The following is a 21,899-nucleotide window of genomic DNA, read 5'->3' on the forward strand; positions in this document are numbered from 1 at the left end:
TCTCTAGATTTGAGAGGCGGAAAACATTATCAAATGAGTGAGAAATTAGTCATCTAATCGTTGCAGCTCTAAAGTAGAGGAGAGCATTGTTATGAGGCTCATAACAGTTTTTGTAACTACCGTATATCAATAAGTGTATGTCAGCAGCTGAGTAGCCAAGTGCGTTAAGTGTTGCAACATATTAGTGAGTCAGTGGAGGTTTCTGGTGTCTGTGTATCAAAACAAAAGTCATGGTTACATCATCACCAAACAAAGTTTTTCAGCAGACATGTATTGCTGGTTCTACATGTTGATGTTGGACGCTTGCATAGTGGTGGTTGGACAGTGGTCCAACACGGGTCAACTTGGAATATAAATGTACTGCAATATAAAATAAAAATAAATCTCCCCAGGGAAAGTTCAGGATTTTACAGCTGGAAGATTTCAATTTATGTAATTTGGGTTTCAGGAGTTTGGTCATTTCCCATGTGAAAGTCTACAAATATGAACATTATATCACCACCACCAGGGGATTTCTCATAATATAGGGAGTGTAATTGGATTACATTTAATCAAGACAGGAAGTAACAAAGGCGCTTGTAATACTACACACAAACACCGGTGTATACATTTAATTCATACATTGATTACGTCTCTGAGATTAGGTTGCATTCCAGTTTGAAAAACATGAAACGCATAGCAGCAAGTAACGAGAACCATGTGTGTCATCCATCTCCTCACCCCCCACTCGCAGTCTCCCCCCCCCCCCCCCCCCATTTCCCATCTGTGCCCTTCAGGCCCTCACTGCAGTCGCCTCCCACTTCCCTCTTCCTTCAGAACGCGTCTGTTTTTGTTTTCGAGCCCGGGCTCTTTGCACAGGAAATTGTATACATTGGGAGCATTCAGGAAGGCCGAGCGCCGCTTCCCCGTTAGCACCAAGTTTGGCTACGTGTCAAAAAAAACTGGATAAAAGAGGTCAGTAATTCCTAAACCAGGAGAGAAACAGAAGTCAGCTGTTCTCCTCCCCTCACCTCACTTCCCTCAACATTTATTTAAAAATCCCTGTCACTCCACTGCCACGAGTCCATCTCTAAACATCTCATATTTAAAAATGCCAGGTCGAAAATCAGATTATAAATCAAAAGTAATGTTCCTGAGGGGATTTGCCTCTCTTCATATGCTTCCTCAGAGAAGCCAGTGAAAAGGGGAGCCTGTGTGGAATGAAGGAAAAGAGGAGGAGATAAAAAAACGAGCAGAGAGAGACTGGCTGGGGGTGAAAGAACAACAGGAAACCAAGCGATTCTAATGCTGTTTCTGCAAATCCTTCACAGATAAAGCAGCGGACTGCCACGTCCCAGGCAAGCTACTCTCACACCATGCCTTTTCTTTGATCATCACTCCAAGTTATGCCAAACTAAAAAGGACTTAAAGTTCAAAATGTGACGTCACTTCTGCTCTCAGCCTCCAACAGTGTGGTTAGTCAGAATGTGAGCGGATGCAGCGTTTTGGGAGCCGATTGCTGAGATTTGTGGCTGCTTTTTTGACCTAAGAACTCAACCTCTCTCTTATGGGGTCATATGGATCGATCGACGTTCCTCCAAGGATCTGTTTGTTTTAAACTTCGGGACTACTAACTGGAGCCACATGAAGAATAAAGGGACTAAGCAGAAGTCCAAAAAGAAAGGAAGTGAAAATGTGTTCGGCTGTGACCTGATAGAACATCTCCAGAACTCCGGGCAGGATGGTAAACTTTTTTTTATGTTGTTTTCTTTGACATCCAACACTCAATTTTTAGTGACTACCATCAAATAAACATGTATTTAATGTATCACTTTACTTGTACGTACAGCATCCCACTTATACTAAATAAAGAGGTTTATTAGTCATTTCCTAGATAAGTAAACCCATTATAACCTTATCCATATACATCTTTAAGACAGAAAAGTTCAAACAGTGTCTTTATATAACAAATACTGTCTTTGTTCAAAGACTACATCAATGAATATCAGGTATACATGTGTTTTACATTTACCGTAGTAAGGCCATTCATCAACACATTGGCTGTATTAAAGGGTCATTTGTGAATTTGGGTGTGGCTCAGACATTTTTTGGCATCAATTTCCTACGGTGACTTTAGCTCCTATGGATAGTTTTGGGTTTGATACGAGACTGGGCGGTGATGGGAGAAAATTACGAGTCGAGACAAAAACAGACGAGAAAAATAAATGTATAAAAATACTCAAATGTGGCCACGTTTGTTTGACAGGATGATTTTCTATAATTCCTCTTAATTATTCTGATCATATGTTGACAAAACTGTCTGCTGTGATTTTATTATTGGCCACACATTGATTTGTTGGAAAGGTGAAGTTTCCCACGTGCAGGTATGTGAACTTTAAGGAAGACCTGTTACAGTGGACGCTCTGTGAGGCGGAGCATCATGCAGGAAGTGAGGGAGGAGGTTTGAGTCATGGATGTGGAGCAGACATATTGTGTTTTTAGATTGTTAGTGCCTCACTTTCTCACTGATATGAATACTGATGGAAGCTCCAGACAAAGTGACAGAGACACAATGTAGACATTATAAATGGACTCCTTTGTAGTCATGAGACTTTTAACTCTACGTTTCACCATTTATATTCAATTATACACAGACACTTTAAATCAGGATACAGTGACTATCAAGCCTCTTTTTATTTCCTTATTAACATTATATGTGAGAAGGTAAATTGTACATGATGCCCACATGTGTTAAGTGTTAGAATCCAATTTCCAGCTGCGCAGAAAGTCCCCCTTAATCTCAAACCCCATTTCACAACTAATAATGAGTTGCATGCTGATATACTCACAACATATAGTGATTTGTGAGAGAAATCTTTTAAAAGAGAGAATATCTTCAACCTTTACTTTCAAGAGATTGAACATTGTTATCTGATATAATAACAAGCGATGGAGTCCTGCTTGGATGTGATAAAGGGTATAAGACCCTCACTTCCTGTCACACACAGACACACAATCGTTCTCATGGATATCTGAGGTTGTTTCATAACATTCATTTCATGTTAACATTGTAAAACTGCTTTTTCAGAAAACTCAAAATCACCAGTTGCCCATAGGCTATATAAAGATACATGAGTCATCTAGAGGAAATATACACGCTTAATCTTTTCACGACAATCTTCTTGACAAGGTTTGATAATCTGGCCCTGAACTTTTAAAGGTGTTTCAGTCAACAAACAATGTTTGCATATAACATTTTTATAAACCCTGACCAAAACAAACACTGCAGCGCTGCTCAGAGTTTTTGTAAAGTCAACCACTGAGCAGCAGCTGCAGTTTCTTCGTTTAAAATAACATTTAACATTACTGTAGGAACAAACACTCTGAATCAAATGGTACCATGACATTTTCCTTGTGACACGTTTCGTTTCATGTGTTCATAAAGTATCTCCAAAAAGTTGTTTTTAGTTTACTAAAAGCAGAGACGGAGAGGCGCTAAATGAAGGCTCCACAGTTATATTTGACCACAGGCATGTCACTGGAAGTCCAATTAAGTCAGATAGATGAGAATGTAAATGGCAGATTCCTGGTGTCTGCCATGATTACTGTGAGATCAACCATTGCCAAAATTCTTATTTAATTTTATGTAGGATGAATTTGTTATGGAGCCAGATCTGTGACGTGGAAGTCAGAAGTGTTCAAATGTTACAGGTTTAGAAATGCAAGGCAGCTTATGGAACTTTGTTATTAAAATACTTAAGACAGACACGTCATAATTAACTTTGATTTTTCACATGTGAATATCAAGCACTATGTTTTTTAAACCTCGACTGGCACATATTTCATTACCACCTATTACGCACTGTTTTAAATTAATTTAGACTGTTTTTGTATTCAAAGCAATTGGACCTAGTTATTCTTTATTTAAAAAAAAGAGTTTTACTTAAATAACATACATTTTAACGGAGGATAAATCAATATGTGATTTCCTGTCGTACCAATCCGTTCTCTCACTCAACATAACTGTATCTTAAAAACATGTTTTTGTGTCAAAGCATGTATCAAAACTATATCAAAAATAAACCACATTAAGTTCCGTTATCAACTTTTTTTTTGCAACCATTTGCTATTTCTAGTATTAGCTTAAAGGAAGTTATGGTCACACTGAAACGGAGCATGTGATTTAGCTGTAAAACCACAGTTAGCTCAGTTCCCATTTTATGTTTGAAAAAGGCAGGTAAAAACACTTGTGTACAGAAAGTGATGTACTGTTGTTTGGAAAGCTGTGTAGGTCAGTGATAACATTTCAAAAGCCGTTTTCTATTAGAGGAAATGTCGTAAGTAATACCAGCTACAAGGACTGGGTGTGTCAGCCTTCCTCTGAAACAAACAAACCATTTTTAACTTCCTGTCAAAGTCCACCTACAATCAGCGGCTCTAAGGAATAGAAAACAGACATAGTGGAACAAACGCTATACCATGAAGTCAGCCCTGTGTGCATTGTTCCCGCTGACACATTACATTCACAGTTCCCTCTCCTGCTTTTATGCTTTAATGGGACCATCAAGCCCAGTATAAAAGTATATGACTAACACAGTTTCTCAACTTTAGTTCCTCAGGTTCTGAAGAAATGTGCAGAGTTTATCGAGGAACATGGGATTGTGGACGGGATCTACAGACTGTCGGGGGTCACCTCAAATATCCAGCACCTCAGGTACAGCGATGCTTTTGAAGGAACCTCACCTTATAGAAAATATAATTTTTTTAAGCATTTCATTCCTTATAATTACCGATGAATACATTCAGTTTGCTCCAATTATTCAGTACAAAATACTTCTAAGATAAATTAAATATTACCCTAAACAAGTCCATAAAATAAGTGTTAGTCCAGCTCTTTCTTTTTATCCATGCAGGCTGAATGAACAGTCATAAAATCATTCATTTATTAATTATTGATTTCTCATAGCTTGTTTTCTTTTAAAGTCGACTGGATACACTTCAATCTAACAAGACGCGTACTGCGGCAAAAGTTAGCAGGGGTGTTAACAATCAAAGCATTCAGCTAACCCTGTGTGTGTGTGTGTGTGTGTGTGTGTGTGTGTGTGTGTGTGTGTGTGTGTGTGTGTGTGTGTGTGTGTGTGTGTGTGTGTGTGTGTGTGTGTGTGTGTGTGTGTGTGTGTGTGTGTGTGTGTGTGTGTGTGTGTGTGTGTGTGTGTGTGTGTGTGTGTGTGTGTGTGTGTGTGTGTGTGTGTGTGTGTGTGTGTGTGTGTGTGTCTGCAGGCAGGAATTCTGCTGCGAGGCGTGCCCTGACCTCACAGAGGAAGTGTACCTCCAGGACATCCACTGTGTGGGTTCCTTATGTAAGCTGTTCTTCAGGGAGCTCCCCAATCCTCTGCTCACATACGAGCTATACAGCAAATTCACTGTAAGTACATTCAGTTCACACGCACAGCCCCAAAGAATCTTGTGTGTGTGTCGTATGTTTTACAAACAGTAATTAGTAGCAGATCGAAAGCCAACCCCAAAATCCTACGCCATTTTTTTTTCCACAAAGTCCTTCAGTATCTTTTAGTTAGTGCTATGAAGATCTTATTTATTATCATTCTCCATGAGTGTGAGCTCATCTCTCGGTCTTGTTTTCATCTCTTCCCTGGAGAACACGGTACTATTAGCAGATGTCTTCTGAACTGCAAGAAAATAACATATTGCATTACTTAATTAAACACAATTGTATTATCTTTGTAATGAAATCTTCCTTGCTATTAAAAGGAGCAGTTATGCTGCCCATAATCATGAAAAGATGTTCCTGCACAAACTCATCACAAATAACACAATTATTATCAGTTTCATCAAAGGGGGATTTAAGCTTTGCATTCAAGAAAGACCTTAACATCAAGAGTATAAGGAGACCAGGTCAGAATTTAGATATCAAACTGTATGGCCACATCTTTTTTTTTTTTTTTTTACAAGTCTTTTTATTTCACTATAGTGTACAATAATCGATGCCATTTCATATATCGTAATATCACAGTACACTCACTACACTCCCCCCTCCCTCCCTCCACCCGCACATGCCCACACTGACGAAACCAAAAACATTTATAAAAAAAAAAACAAGATGCTTCTCAATATAACTTAAACAACAGAGCCATGAAAATGAAAATAAACATGAAACGAAAAAAATAAATAAATAAATAAATAAATAAATAAATAAATAAATAAATAAATAAATAAATAAATAAATAAATAAATAAATAAATAAATAAAATAAAAATAATAAGCCCACATCAAAGTAAAACAAACAAATAATGATACAATTAATTATACAATACAGCGACAATATAGACAATGACAACACAACTAGTATTTCCGGCCGTCAGGAAAAAATAGCCACAGAATGCACCATTCCATCGCTGGTCACATCTCAGATATATTTTCCAAATATGAAATCAATGGCAACCACAGAGCTTGAAAGATATGTCCATGAGTATGGCCACATCTGCAGGGAAACAGTTTCTACATTTAGAACTAAAGCAAAGCATTTTCCGGATGAGCTGCAGATGTGAAACATACTTTAGAGGGGAGCAGGAGAGAAGGGAACCCAAACTGTGAGGCCTGGTTCATGCTCTCTGAGTAGCTTTCTGTGTACCTTGACGGGCTATTAGCATACCTTGGCATTCATACATCTTGTGCTGCCCTGGCCTGAACACTCCAGGAGCGTTTCAGGAAAAGTCAAATAAAAACATACCAAAACCCAATTTTCCTTGGAAAGGAAGGACTTCTTAACAACATGAGCATTGAGCAGAATCTGTTCAATTCAATGATGTGATGTTGTTTATATTATGGATAAAAAAAACATTATGGTGGTTTATGCAGCCATGAGACGTTTTAACAACTTCAAATGTTGACATCCTCATGTTTACTTTACTGTTCAAACACCTCAACCACACATTGGTTTGCTTGCATTTGTGTTGGTTGGGATGCATGATAGCTTTACCTCTCAGTTCATCAGTATGTGGTTTCTTTCTGTCTGTTCTACATGCAGAAAACCGTCCTGGTTCAGGGGGACAATGAGAGACTTCTACACATTCAGGGGGTCATCAAAGAACTGCCGACACCTCACTTCAGGTGAACTTCTTTAAACTCTCATCCATAAAGAATATTTCACAACTGGCTTGTAAATATTATTATAATGCTGTAATAAATGTGTTTGTGATCCCCGTCAGGACTCTGGAGTACCTTACTAAACACCTGGCCCACCTTGCCACCTTAAGTACGACAACAAACATGCATACCCGTAACCTGGCCCTGGTGTGGGCTCCAAACCTATTAAGGTGGGTTTAGCCTGCCTGCTGAACTTTATATATGAATCTTGTAAATAATTGTTTTACTCCTTTAGGTTAAGGTATTCATACTTGAATTCATTCTTGTTTTTATCTCTTATTTTGTCAGATCTAAAGACATTGAGGCGTCAGGTACTAATGGAGACATGGCCTTCCAAGAGGTGCGGATACAACAGTCAGTGGTTGAGTTTATTCTGAACCACAGAGAGGAGATCTTCAGCGGTTCGGCCCAAATAAAACCCAAAGAAGGTATGACATTCAACCAAATCAAACTAAATACAAATGCATTTACGCGATATTTCTAGGGCCTGATCATCCATGAAAAGACTGATTTATTGTACTTATTTTTCCGTTAATAACTGAGCAATATGCCTGGCTGCTATATCCTCAGAACTGTTACTGGATGTGTATTTTGTAAATTGTGTAACTTTTATTATAATTTTTTTTTGTATGCATGCTTCTTAGGTAACATACTGTAAAGCTGTCTTTGGCTCTTTTCTGCTGTAACAATGTACATTTGCCCTCTGTGGGACTAATAAAGGTCTTCTGATTCTGATTCTCCAGGACCAAGTTTGAAGTGTGAGGAGACCTACGCCACGCTCCCAATCAGCGGCCAGTGTGGGCCGATGAAGCTGATGAGCCTGGAAGAAGCCCAGGCCCGCTCCTTGGGTCCAAACCACCCGGTGCACAGAGAACGTCAGCGAGAGAACAGCCTGCCTAACACCAGCACTGCCACGCTCTACCACACCGTCATAGACATATCAGACAGCAAGTATGACACATTTATGTTCAGTCCATCCATTGAGAGATGATGTAAGTACTTTATATGTATTACGGTCAGAACAATCTGTGGAATGTCTTAATCTCTTTGTCTTAAAGGAGAAAGTTTTCTGGGAAATCCAAGAAATGGAAGTCCATCTTCAACTTGGGAAAGTCTGTGGAAAGGGGAAAACTGAGCCGGAATGGAAGTGTGTTCATAAGAACACAAGGGACCGGTAAGTTCTCCCAGAGGAGGGTTTTAAACAGATGTACAGCCTCCATAACCTTATGTTCAGTCAGACTGTATTCATATTATTCTCTCCTACAGAAAAGGCAGCTCTTCGTCCATCCAGGAGCATGGAGTCCTTATGCTCCTTACCAACAGGTGGGGCTAAAACCCTATGCTTTATAGAAACACAGAGCAACTTCCATGCTGTATTGTAACATCTAATGTTATTTTTACCATGCAGATGATGACAGAACAGGAAACAACAGCCCAGCTGGTGGATCCGGCAGCCTTTTTGGTCAGGATGTGAAATCCAGAACGCTGGGATCTGACTTGCTCTATGACCTGAGCGAACATGACCAGAGCTGGGAGTATAAGGAGACAAAATCTGACGGGGCAACAGGCGGCTGGAGCTCAAGAATTTACCAAAAAGGGTCAACAGGTTCCTCTGCACCCCCCCAAAAAACACTTCCAGAGCAACTGAAGGTTTACAAAGGTGATGAAGTCAGTGGATACAAGCCCACCTCGCCGAAAAGCAGGCGGATGTTGTACTCGGGCTCATCCCAAAACAGCTCCTCTCGGCCCTCCTTCCCAGGAAGCTTCTTCCCGCTGGAGTCTTCTCCGAGGCATCAGCGCAGGGCCGTCAACATATCTGAGCCTTTTGCCGTGTCTGTACCTCTGCGTGTGTCGGCTGTTATCAGCTCCAACAGCACGCCGTGCAGGAGCCACGCCAAGGACAAAGCAGCTACTCTGAAACCCTTCAAGGAGAGCTCAGAGCAGAGCAGCAACAGTGGAAAGAGCAACACGTTCCCTCTGCTGGAACCAAGGAAGCAGGAAGGAATGGAGCGGAAAAAGAAAGCCGAACCGATATCCAGGGTCCCTCCAAAGGGTGAGGACATCTTCCATTATCACATTTCATAAAGGCTTGTTATGTGACATTGAAATCAAATGCTACATGTGTAAATAATGTTGTGTTCTTTGAAAAACTCAGATGCAAGCAAAGAAGTGGTTAAACAAGGTCAAAGAGGGATGAATACTTCTGTACTTGAAGCAGCATCCCCGGCTAATGCAAGGGACGGCAAAGACGCAGCGCCCTCTCCTGGGAAAGAGGACAACCAGCTGACGACCATCCAACTGGTAAGTCCTGGAGGTAGTTGTGCTTAACTTAAGCAGAAGTCTGCAGTGGATTTGATCAACAAATTACAGTTAGGTTTAACAGGGATACCAGAGTCATACTTTGGCTCAAACTCACATATTATATTTATTTGGTTTAGATTTACAAAGATTAACTCAATTAGTTGTAAGCTGTATATTAATGAACAACTATTTTGAATATCTTGAAGTCGGTTTTTTTAAGAAAAGAAAATCCAAATACTCTTATTCAAGCTTCTTTTGTTGGAATGTTCTGGTTTCTTATCGTTTAAAGTTTTTGAAAACACTGAATTTCATTTTATTTTTTTTACCATTTTCTGACATTTTATAAAACAAACAGCTAACCGATAAAAGCATGAATGAAAACAATAGTTAGTGCCAGCCTTAGAATCACTGTTGTAATCCTTTCTGTCTGGTTTCTATCTCAGGATAAGGGATCTTCTACTGGGAAACAGCCGTGGACTGACCTCAAACAGGAACTGAAGATAACCGAACCTGAGATCGACCTGCTGGACGAGACCTTTAACCCCATGTTCAGCTCCAAGGGCACGTTTGAGGGCACCAGGTTAACAATGGATGTTAAGTCAAAGCGAAGCCGCAGCTCTCCGTCTCTGTCTTTGTTATTCAGGGAGCAGTCTTCAAATACCTCTTTGAGCGACCGTGTAATCGCCACCGGACACTCCGCACAGAAACAGCCCTCAGGGTCAGACATTTCCATTCACAAAAACACCCAAATCACCCCTCCTGCTGACCTCTTGGATGAGAGAAAGAAGAAGCTACATCTGAAAATCACACCCTTACGCAAAGACGACACCAAACAGGGTCGAAGTATTTTAAAGGAAACAGATAAAGTTGTAAATCCTTTGACGATAGAGGATACTCCAGCGGTTGTAGGCTTCTTAGGAGCAGACGATGCCAACAAGAAATCAGAAGAAAGCAAAGCTCCTCAAGGAGAGAAACGAATCTCCTGTGATGGAGCAAAGAAAGATTTGATTCCAGAAGTGATTCAAAGGCTGTCGGTGTGTTTGGAGGAAAAACGTAAGACTTTGGATCTGCCAAACCTTGGCGAAAGAAGTGGGAGAAACTCCGAGGAGCTGGACTTGGTTGAGTCTTGGGAGGACTTTAGCTCCACTAAGTTATGGGTTACCAGTCCTCTCCACTCACCGGACGTGGAGGAGTTCTTTAACCGACTATCGCCCTTCTGCTCTGTGGGGGAAACTCACATTTCATCTGCTTCAGTTGATAACATCAAACAGTCACTTGTTAAGAACACTGAGCACCCCTCAGGCAGCTTTCCTCTGACTACCAGTAGCAAACCAGAGACTAAATGGACGTGTTTGCCACCGGGGGTCAGTGTGAACGGCAGTAACACAGCACAACCTCACACAGGAAAAGCAAAACAGAAGAACGCAGTGTCATCTCAGAGGTTGTACAGACAGATGTCTTATGAGGCGGAGAAAAGAGAAGAAAACAGCTATTCGAAACACCGACCGTATTCACTCAATTTGGACCTTGGGAATCGATGCATCAGAGACATTTCGAATCAGCAAAACCGTCATTCGCCAGAGTTCTCCTCAAGTCAGAGAGGACTACTGACCTCCTCTGAATCTGTAGCCAGCAGGCTGCCCTCAGAGCTGGAGTTGTTTCTGAGCGATCGGCAGGCTCCCCTACGCAGAAACTCTGCCCCGGTGAGCGTGTCATCGGTGCGAACAGCCTTCATGATCAAAACCTGCCAGGCCAAAGCCGTGCCCGTCGTCCCTCCAAAGGTGCAGTACAGTCAGATACCTCCCTCCAGACATGAGAAGGGCTTTGACGAAACCAAGGAACCAAAAAAGGAAGGTCCGAAGACGACCGTAGAGAAAAGCAACGCGGCACTTGCTCCGGTGATGTCCGATCTCAAGGAGGAGCTGGAGAATAAAGCGCCTGAACCCAAACACCAAAAACTCCCACTTGTTGCCGAGTCTCCGAAGGCCACATCTACTCCAGAGCTGCCGGTCATCAGGAGGAGACACCCGCCCAGTTTGGAAGTGTTTGTGGACTGTCCCAGACCTAACAGAGGGAACATCCATCAGAGGCCGTCCTTTAGGAACAGGCAGAGACCTCAGAGCCTCATCCTGCTCAGCCCTCCTTTTCCCATCATGGACTACCCTCCCTCAGGAGACGACAGCAGGCTCCTCTCGTCCATCAAGAGCCTGGATGAAACGTCGGCAGTGAATGTCTTTTCTAAAGAGATGGCGGAGAATTTCAGGACACCGGAGGGGGTCGCCCTTCAAAACAAAATGACTATTCCAAAAAGTGGACAGAGACTGGAAACGTCAACCAGCTGCTTCTACCAGCCGCAGAGGAGGTCCATGATATTCGACAGCAGGAGCCACAGACAGATTGAGTGACTGGAGGGGAAAGCACTGACTGTGAGACTGGCTGTGTGTAAATACATAAAGTATATACGAGGACACTCAGGAGGATGATATGGTAACCTAAGGTTAATACAGGCATTTTGTTTGCTATGATTCAGGCGTTTCTTGAGGGCTTTGTGAAAAGAGATTCTGAAGTATTTGAGTGAATGAAGCCATAATGTATGTGAAAGCTTGATTGAGATCTAGGAATGGCATTTTTTTTTAAATCATCTATTACGCTGCAGACAAGTCAATTAATTGTAGAGTTTAGAAAATATCAGACAATGCCAAAAAAAAGGGAAAAGGGAAGTTTCCTAGCGTCCAAGATATTCAGTTATACAGATCAACTCATAAGACTTAAGGTGCTAGCTAGCTTTTCAGAAGGTTTCAGCCACATATCATAGTCTCTCAGCTCTCATCAAGAAAACTCCATCCACTTAAGAAGACTATGAGAGGTGGTTTAAATCTGTGGAAGAAGCTAGTAAGTTGACTTGAAGGTGGGGTAGGTAATTTTGGAGAAACCAGCTCGAGTGCGCTAGGATTTGAAAATACACAACCGGAACAAATCTGCCACTTCCTTACAGAGCTCCTCCTCCAACACACACGAACGCACACATGACCAATGAGGGCACGAGATAAGTTTGTGCACAGATGGAAGGCTGACAGGCAGGTAGGCCATCCAGTTATTTTAGCCGGGCCGGCTCAGATGATTGGTCGTGCTTTTTACAGTACTACGGCTTCCACAGATGACATTTTTTATGGATTTTTTGTCAAAGCACTTCAGATATTCATTGCTATCGGGATGTTAAGACCATTCCATGGAATATAACAAAAAGTGTATCTCGAGCCGGTTTCTCAAACTTACCTACCCCAGCTTTAAGTTATTATGTCTGGATGTCATTTTATATTTTACTTTTTATACTATTTTCCCAAAAAAAGGTTTGTTAAACTGGAAGGGCACTTGGGGTGCAGAACTTCACCAAAGCCACATTTATCACATTTGAATCCACTCAAAAATGCTGACCTAAGCTACTCCTTTTCACAGAGTTTCATGAAAATCGGGAGAATAGTTTTTACTTAACCCTGCTGACGAAACATATGTCCAAACTGAATTTACCCTCAAACATGAAGGGCTAAAGGTTAACAGCCATGAATTTAAACATGTAGATGAAAATGTGTTTATTTATTCCTTTATTAACATACACACGATATAAAGTAAACTTCATATCGTTATACTGTATATTGGCTCCGCAGTAAGCTGAATGTGATTTAAGAAATATATATATTTAAAAGGACTTCTCTAAATACAGTATATACCGCAAACTCAATTTAGATGGTATTTACCCATGGAAGAGCTTTAATTCATGTGTATCTTTATTTTCAGAAATTGCTTTGTATGTTATGGCCATTTTTATTTGTTGTTTGTTTTTTGACAACAACAAGAAGCAGCATTGTAGTAAGGATTCTGTGCTGATGCTGCTGTGCTGACATTAAACTGGATTTGACTTTGTGCACGCTGACTGTATTTCATGTGTTTTGAGTCAAAATCAGATGACGGTATCTCGAGGTTTGTGCCTCTTTTCTTTGATTTAAAAAAAACACGGGATTTGTTGTTTTTAGCTTTGGGGCCCATGATCATAACAGTCTGAATGTTAAAGGAGGCTACAGAGTATTTTCTAAAGATGTGGATGTAAATGAAGACAAAGTGTTTTTATACTTTAGCTTGGATGGACTGGATGAATGATTAAGGTGTTTTATAAGGAAAAGGTTTAAGACATTAGATACAAGTTGTTGTTATTTTTGCTTTGTAACTTTTGTATACTTGTTGATACTGAAAATGATGGATCAAAGCGTCTGTATTCATAGGAAAAAGAACTGAAGTGAGAATTTTGAGAGTTTGCCGTAATTATCTGTTGTCGGCTTTTGAAGTGATGTACATAGGACACTTGATGCATTTTGTTACAACCAAAAGTAAAGAGAATAAAATGTTCTGAAATCAAATGAGTCTGAGGTTCTGCTAAAACATGGCTTACATTACAAAACATACAAGGAGTTACAATTCTAACAGACCCTTACATCTAAAAAAAAAGATTTGATATTGTTTAATTTCACTTGAGGTCTCCACTTTGATGAGGAGATGTTTAACAGTTTTCTTTGGACTACTCTGGGGGTTCATTTGAAAACTTATATACACAAACTTCTTCTCTGAAGGACCTGGTAATCCAAAGATGAGAGTACTGAGAGATAAGAAACAAGAGAACTATGAAGATTCTTGAACAATCACATCAAATATGAGCTTGACGATTTTGTGAAACCAACTTTACTGTACAATAGAAAAAACTCATGTTACTAACTTTCCTCTGAACAGTTGTCATTTCTTCCTCCTATATCTCCCTCAATATAAATAGTAGCTTATGCACTGATTCTAGATATTGGGCTACGCTTTTTTCCACTTTCTCTTTGATCAATTTCACCAATCACGTATGGAAAAATTGTCCCAAAATTCATACATGTTCAAGGTTTTGCCAAAAAAGTGTCTGGTTTGTTAGTCCAACGGTTAATAACTAAAAGGTTCTGTCATTATGTTGTCATTGCATCATGATTTTGGATGGAAATGCTTTCGGTTTCCTGAGAAACAAGACACTTTTCATACAGTCTTTCAGAAAGAAACTTTAAATACAGTCTTTCAGAAACCCTCTCACTCAGAGGACATATATATATAAAAGAGGTTGTGACGCCGTTGTGTGGATAAGAAGTATTCAAAGGGGGCCCCGAGAGTGATGGGGCCCTTTGGAAATCAGATGGGATTCTGTACTGCCCCAACATGGTGGGACCAAGAGCAATGTTTTGTTTGTTCTTATGAGCGATACTTTACAATTCACACTGTATTTTTAAGTGAAATTGTTATTTTAACTAATACAACTTTTTGTTGTAAATATTTCCAAACTATTGTTGTTGTTTAACACCCCGTTGCCACCAGAGGGCGCCCCTGCTCCACACTGCACATCAGAGCGAGCCACTAAACTGCAGATAAACAGGCAGAAAGTGAGAGTGCTTTGGGTACATTAGGTGCTCCAAGTACTGCAAATATACTGTGATAAATAAGAGAGTTTATCGGTCTTTATCTACAGATGGAAACACTGTCGCTTTGTGAGCCATGCCCAATACGTTCCGCGTCTACGTGCGTGTGCGCGTGAGCTGTGCGCGCGTATTAGTGCGTGCAGCTTCTCTTCACCAACGAACTTGCACTTGCGTCTCTCGTGCTTTTTCAAAATGACATCCACTTAAAGTTGCCTGATTTCGGTAGTGCCAAACTACAATAAAGTACATCACTGCCACATAGTGTTAAACTGCACAAATCACGTCTGATGTTTGCCAAATCCATAAACAAAATAAAATACAATTAAACAACGCAGTAGATCACATGCATTAAGGACTAACGAGTCACGATGCACTACAAGTGTTTGTTTTTAGGGGGGCCTTAAACATAGATTACTAATGTAAAGCCATGGTGCAATAAAGAACTAGACCTACACGTATATTAAATGAGAGTCCTATTTGGAAATTACTGCCTTCATTTATATAAGTCATGAGTGTATGTTAAATGCATTTAATTGTTTGTTTTGGTTACCTTAGTGACGCAGTGGGCCTCTTGTTCCCAGTTGTCTCGGCTGAGTCTGATATGCACGTGCACATGTGGCATGAATGAGGGGAACAGTAGTTAAACGATGAGTGTAAAAAGAGTCCACTGTAATTGTATCCAAATGTCACATCAAATATTTGGACCAAAGTCCCATTCAGCAGCCTTCACTTTGGAGCAGTGGTTGCGCTTGCAGAGGTCACTTCCATGTCTGCGCAGTTCATTATTTGTCGACCTTTGACACTGCTTGTGTATGGACCGAGAATTAAAAAGGCGTTTTCTCAAGCACGCTGAAAAAAAGGCAAGCAGAGCGCGCGTTGAATATTCAATAAGAGGAGGGGGGGGGGGGGGGGGGGGAAGTGAGGAGAAGTGAAGCTGCGTGCCAGTCCTTCATCTTACATTACTGATTAGCTGTTAAACAGATTATACACAGCTGAACGGGTTCAAATGTTGCAGTAGAAAACAGTCGGAGTTCAAGGCAGTGCCGAGCGGTTTCCTTCCCCTCCACTTCAGCAGCCTGTAGACTACACACTTTGTCCCCACTAACAACTCCATAATGAAACATGTTGCTGTTCCATTTTGCCCACTTAAACCGCAATCCTTTAAAAAAACAAAACCACACACATCGAGAAAATTACACTGTTTCGAATCTATCGATGTTTGTCGAGTAGTTTGGATGAACCACATGTATGTACTAACATATTGTAAAAAGTACCTGTTTGTGCAACACACTATAAGCAGAATTCCTATTATTCACGAGGTTATTTCAAAAGTAAAACAGTTGTAAAATGTAAATTCATTCACAAAAAAACTCCCATTTCTATATTCATATCCTTCCAATTCACTGGCGAAAACAGCTGTACGCAAAATACAAAACATCTCCAAACCCCTTAAAGTAGTAAAATATCTACATAAAAGTGCATTAAACGTACAAATGCTTGTTTAAAAGACATCCCCTTGAGAAAAAGCCTCCCCTCTTCCAACAATAACTCACTACTCTGCATTTACAAGCGAGGTTTGAAGCCTGGAGCAGCAGGTGTTTGTCCTTTAAAAGTGGGTAAACAAGCTCTTTAAAAGTGTACAAAAGTGTTAAAAAGTTTATAAACTGTTTCGTTAAAGTTGGTATGTTAACATGTTGGGTTTACTAAACACATTTACTAAGCTAGATAAGTTTAAAGTAGTTGAATGTGCAGTGCCATAGCAAGCCACGCGGGTCCAAAAGAGCTCTCATTGAGAAGCCACGTGTCCGTTTCCAAAGCCTCTCCAACTTAACCACCTCCTTTGTACGACTAACCCACATCGGCAGCGTCCCTCCACATAAAGGGATTTGCAATTTCAAGATATTTCAGCTTAAATGTTTTTGACAGTTCCCTCGCTTTTACCTCGGCTTGGTTATTTTAACTGTGCCAAATGGGTCACCTTGGGTTGCTGTCTGCGCGCAAAGGGGCTTTTGCGCGCATTCAGTCTGAATTTTTTCCAACTTTCCTTGACGGGGAAACCAGCTGCTGGTCGTGAAAAGACGGCTTATTAATTGTCCTTTGTCATGCAGAATTGCTTGATTTCTAAAGAAACGTACAAAGGCTCTTTTTCAGGATTCAAGTATTTTGTTTCGTGCGTATTTTCAAACCATCGAATCAGCTGCAGCGCCGCGCCGTCTACCAGACTCTCAGGTACTGACTGCCTGCTCCCTTTGTCCCCTTTTAATGCTGTTGTAAATCGTGCAGACTGATTTGTTACAAGCTGTTCTTTTAATCTGATAGATAAGAGACATGTCAAAGAAAGCCGTAAATAAAAAATTAGCCAGAATAAAGACAAGGGCGAGTCTGCTAGATGGGCGCCTGTTGACTCAAGCGGCTCTCCAGCGTCAGGGGAGCCCTCTCCTCAGCTCCGTCAAGGTTACGTCCACAATTCCCTTTTCTTCTTTTTAAAAAGACACCGTAGTCCTTTTTGCTTCAATGAATTGATCGGCACAAAATTAAGAATAAATAAATTGAGCATTTGGAGCACCGAGCGTATAAGCTCCCCCAGGGCGCATACCCTCGGGCTATTGAATGGATAAAGGGCGCTTTGCAGAGAACGTTGTGAGCAAAATGGGGCTCTATGGTGCAATTAACAAAATAGTCTAATCCCATATCTTAACAAATGCAAATATTGGAGTTTTGTTAAAATGGTTAAGTGAACAATTAAATGAAAGTTTACATGTGAAACTTCAGATCCAAAAAAAAAGGCACACTGATGCCGATAATGTGCTGTACGCAATTTAAGAGTTTTTACTCCCTTTAGAAAAGTATATTCCAAGGAAGCAAATATAATTTAAACCCTATTCAACATAATAAATGTAATTTTGAGAACCCAAGCTTCAGTCAGAGAGCAGCTGTGGCGGTGCGTAAAATGGGCGAACAAAACTGGAACTGTACGCTCAACTCCTGCTTTGGTCTTTTTTGGAGAGGTTTCATGGATCAGGAGACATATTTTTTAACTTGAGTAAAAAATGTAAACATAAACTCTTGATATATTAATTTAAAACCAGAATAGCTACAAAGGCTTTTTGCCTAAAAGACTGGATTTATTTTTTAAGGATGCTGCGTATTATTCGACTTGGCACATTTTTTTTTTCATTTTGTGGATTTAATGTTTTGCCATAAAAAACACATGTTATGCTTAATAATAAAGATGTTTTATTCAAAGAAAATATTGGCTGAGTTGAGAAGTTTTTTATCTTGTTTCCACCCCACCTGCTGCTCATAAAACCAACAATAAACATGAGCACACTGGTTCGTTAACAACACGAACAATATGGGTCATGGACACCAAACTGTGTCTTTTCCTCATTCATTTTCATGTTAGATCAATATCTTAAGTTATGCACACTCTTGATGCACCGTTATATACCCACAGTGATTATTAACTCCGTCACACGAGACGGATCATTTCAGCTGGGATGAAACTTGAAAAGAGCTCCGAAGGGCCAGGCAGTGATATGGGTAGAGTGTCCCCCAGGGAAAGCTCAAAAGGGACCTCATAACAACGTATTCATCACCTCGGAGTGATAAGGATTATTGAGCATCTGATTTAATCTTTCAGAGTGGAGTTGAGTTTATGTGGCCTCCTTTAGTACACAAAGTCCTTTAGTTTGTCCGTGTGCAGTGCACGCTGAGAATTTTAGGAAGAAAATACGTCTGTCCTTTCTTATTGCTTTTGGCTCTTTGAGACAAAATATGGACCTCGTAAAATGTTTTGTTTCTCATAAACCAAACACTCCTGCGCAAATCTATACTGTATCTTCGTGTCAGAGAATATTGATATATGTATTTAAAATTGCAAAGAAAATTAGCTTTACGCCTGAAATAATCCCGTGCACATGTAGCCACATATCGCAGCCATGAGAATGTAAATGTGCGGAGATGTAATCCATGTTTTGTGACCAAATACTATCACACAGTATTACCTAATTGTCTTCTCACAGCATCTTTTAAACAAATTTTTTTTTTTAATTGGACCATATTGTCCAAACTGCCCATAAGAAAGTGAGTTTAGGTGCGCAACTGTACGCACACAGTGGTGCGCAAAGACCAACATGTAACCAACACCACAGAATATTATTTCGCTCAGAAATATTTTTATTTAAGTATCAACATTTTTAAATAAATAAATATTTTTCAATTACAGTGGAGATATATTTTCAGGGTGATCTCAGACATGTGACATTGAGGGCATTTCTCTCCAGCTTTTGAAGTCACAGTTCCATCCACACAGAATGAATCCAACCAGTAGTCATCATGTATACAAAATACTGTCTCCCCCAAATTACTAATAAACAATGTTGCTATTGTTTTTTGGGTTTGTCTTTACAAATATGCCTACCATACTGATAGGAGTGGCAACAACAAATTGACTGTTTTCAGAAAAAACTACATACAAACGTACAACAAGTATACAACTATACAATAAATCAGGGCAATTCCCTGATTAAATATTCTCTTTATGTACAGACGACTGAACACAAGTGGAACAGTCTTTTTTTGGCTGTATTCAAAATCATGGGGACCAAAATCTTTCATGGGAAGGCAGAGGGAGAGTTCAGGGGGAGACGGACAGGTCCACGTCCTCCTTCTCAGACGAGGAGGGAGATATGGGCATGTCATCGTCCTCTTCCTCCGAGCATCTCGCGGTGGACAGGGACGAGCATTTGCAGTTATGTGATCCAGTCCTTTGGCCGCTGCTCTTTCCCTCCTTTTTGTGCTTCACTCTGCGGTTCTGGAACCAGATTTTCACCTGTTTCTCGGACAAGTTCAGGTATGTGGCGATCTCGATACGCCTCAGTCTGGAGAGGTACATGTTGGAGGTGAACTCTCGCTCCAGCTCCAAAAGTTGTGTGCTGGTGAAGGCTGTGCGCATGCGCTTGCTGCTCTGAAGTTTGCTGTTGCTGTTTTCTGTAAAAAAAAAAAAAATACAGATTGTCAGGCACGTGCTATATAATAAAAACAAGTTAAATGTTGCTTTGTTTACTGAATCAATCCGGAAAGGTGTCTGTACTCACCGATAGAGATGCAGTGAAACTGTCGCGGGTCTGGGACCGAGTACGCAGCTTGGTAAATCCCGGGTCCGTGGCTGAGGTTGATGCTGTTGGATGAGTGGTGCCTCGACAGAGCTGAGTGACAGTACTGTGAGCTGAAGGGAGAAAAAGACGCCTTGAGGAGCGGCAGGCTCGGTGGGGACGGGTGGAGCTGGCTCGCGGTCATGCAGAGCGGACAGAAGCACAGCAGCCCGGCCTTCCTGGAGTGGCACGACCCCGTCAGCCCGTGAGGGTGGTGTGGAGAGTGCACGGCGTACGGGAATAAAGGTGGGTGGTTCTCGTTCCCCTTGTCGTTTGCCTCCCTTAAAATCAAGGAATCCACAAGAAAAGACCTCGGCATGTTTGCGGACGTGTTGCTCTGCAGTGTGGGAGAAGTTGAAGCGCGGTGTGTCAGGGTGCTCTCCTCGGGACGGTGGACAGCGAAGTGGTGCTGAAGGCGCAGCGCAGCCCGTTAAATAGCCGCGTGGACTCGGTTCGGCCATGTGACGGTTACGCTGTAAGCGGCCAAGAGCTCTCAATAGGGTTTTGTGCCTTTCTCTCGGCATTCCCACTGCACGCTTCCCCATTATTTCACTTGTTAACTAAATGAACTGCATAATGTAGTCTATTCTTGTCAGCCCCACCCACGCCGCAAGAGGCGGCACTGCCCTTTCTCCCTTTTATCATCACTCTCATTTTATCATAGAGCATAGCTTAAATTTGCCCGAGAAAACGTTCCTGTCACATTCGGAAAGCCAGAATATGAATTCAAGTTTTTTCTTAGACATTACGCAGCCTCTTGGGTACGTATTTGGATGAGTTATAGTCCTAAGGGCAATTGGATAAACTTTCCGAGATGTTTACAACTGTTAATGTACGGCACTTTTATAACAGTAGCCTACATTACAGAAATGATTTACTTTCGTTTATATACGATTAAATGTTTATTATGCCTTATTTGGTGATATTAGGAGGAGGTATTCATTACGAGCTGCATGTAATCGTGTATTAAATGTTCAATTTGCATTTTTGTTCCTGAATAAACGCCAGTATTTCTTATTAATATCTGTATTATTTGTGCGTAATATTGTGTGGTTTCATATTTGTGTGACAGGTCTTCTGCACTTGTTGTGTGGCAACTTTACGGACAGTGTTGACATAAATGCAACAGCTGCATGTAAAGTTTATGCATATCCATTTAAGGTTAATGTGTCATTTCTGGGCACAAAAAAGGGACAAGTCATTGCCTGAAGGCAGTGCTGTTAAAGAGCAGTGATTAATTCCTTTGCTCGGGCCCCTGCCGAGTCGGGGGAAAGAATATGTAAAAATAACCAGGTTTTCACTCTGCGGCCCTTATTGAATGTCATTGTGGAGGGGTTTCAATGAGAGAGAAAGAGAGTCGAATTAAAGTGTGTGACAGCGGCGGATAGACGCAACAAAGGCGACTCTGTCATAGAGGAGCCCAATGCTCGGCGCGTGAAGCCCCCGCCTCGCGCTCTGATTGAATTAAGTAATAGGAAAACATTTTCTTTCACTTTAAGGCTCTCTGAACAACACCTTCAAAGGAACTGGACCCGTAATGTGTGAGTAAATAGTGGAATGAGATTTCTCTTACGCTGAGCTTTCTTATTTTTCAAAACAAAACAAGTGTTTTGATATCGTAAAATGAAGGGTAAACATCATAAACGCTGGCACCAACGCCTCGAGGAACGATGTCTGATGGGGAAGTGATAATGTTAAGTAATTAATGTATTGCATAGCGAAACGTTTAACCTGCATTTTGCTTTATCATTGTAACGTTCTGTTTAAACAGGAGTAAGCCTATTTGATAATTTAGATATTGTCGACA

General features: G+C 40.9%; 2 protein-coding genes across 2 annotated transcripts; one reads left to right on the forward strand and one right to left on the reverse strand.

Annotated features, from left to right (window-relative positions):
* The first annotated feature begins 933 nt into the window (after positions 1 to 933).
* arhgap31 (Rho GTPase activating protein 31) lies at positions 934 to 13,856 on the forward strand. The gene is made up of 13 exons (XM_079647476.1): positions 934 to 954; positions 1,311 to 1,723; positions 4,591 to 4,693; positions 5,260 to 5,404; positions 7,025 to 7,107; positions 7,206 to 7,313; positions 7,432 to 7,571; positions 7,887 to 8,094; positions 8,202 to 8,317; positions 8,410 to 8,466; positions 8,552 to 9,196; positions 9,299 to 9,444; positions 9,888 to 13,856. Exons 2-13 carry the CDS (start codon positions 1,624 to 1,626, stop codon positions 11,847 to 11,849), a joined length of 3,813 nt encoding a protein of 1,270 aa, XP_079503602.1. The 5' UTR covers positions 934 to 954; positions 1,311 to 1,623; the 3' UTR covers positions 11,850 to 13,856.
* Positions 13,857 to 19,176: 5,320 nt separating this feature from the next.
* gsx1 (GS homeobox 1) lies at positions 19,177 to 20,553 on the reverse strand (the record flags this gene model as incomplete). Its single annotated transcript, XM_079647517.1, is given in 4 exon segments — positions 19,177 to 19,928; positions 20,036 to 20,462; positions 20,465 to 20,535; positions 20,538 to 20,553. Coding segments are annotated over 4 exon segments (867 nt in total). The 3' UTR covers positions 19,177 to 19,575.
* Between the last annotated feature and the right edge of the window lie 1,346 nt (positions 20,554 to 21,899).

The sequence above is a fragment of the Notothenia rossii genome, assembly GCF_949606895.1.
Source record: "Notothenia rossii genome assembly, chromosome: 9".
Lineage (NCBI taxonomy): Eukaryota > Metazoa > Chordata > Actinopteri > Perciformes > Nototheniidae > Notothenia > Notothenia rossii.

Excerpts from the sequence above, each read along its gene's own strand:
- arhgap31 (XM_079647476.1), top strand. The coding sequence starts at position 1,624 with ATGAAGAATAAAGGGACTAAGCAGAAGTCCAAAAAGAAAGGAAGTGAA. Across the intron at positions 1,724-4,590 it reads CCAGAACTCCGGGCAGGATG|TTCCTCAGGTTCTGAAGAAA; the intron begins GTAAACTTTTTT and ends TCTCAACTTTAG. Across the intron at positions 9,197-9,298 it reads ATCCAGGGTCCCTCCAAAGG|ATGCAAGCAAAGAAGTGGTT; the intron begins GTGAGGACATCT and ends TGAAAAACTCAG.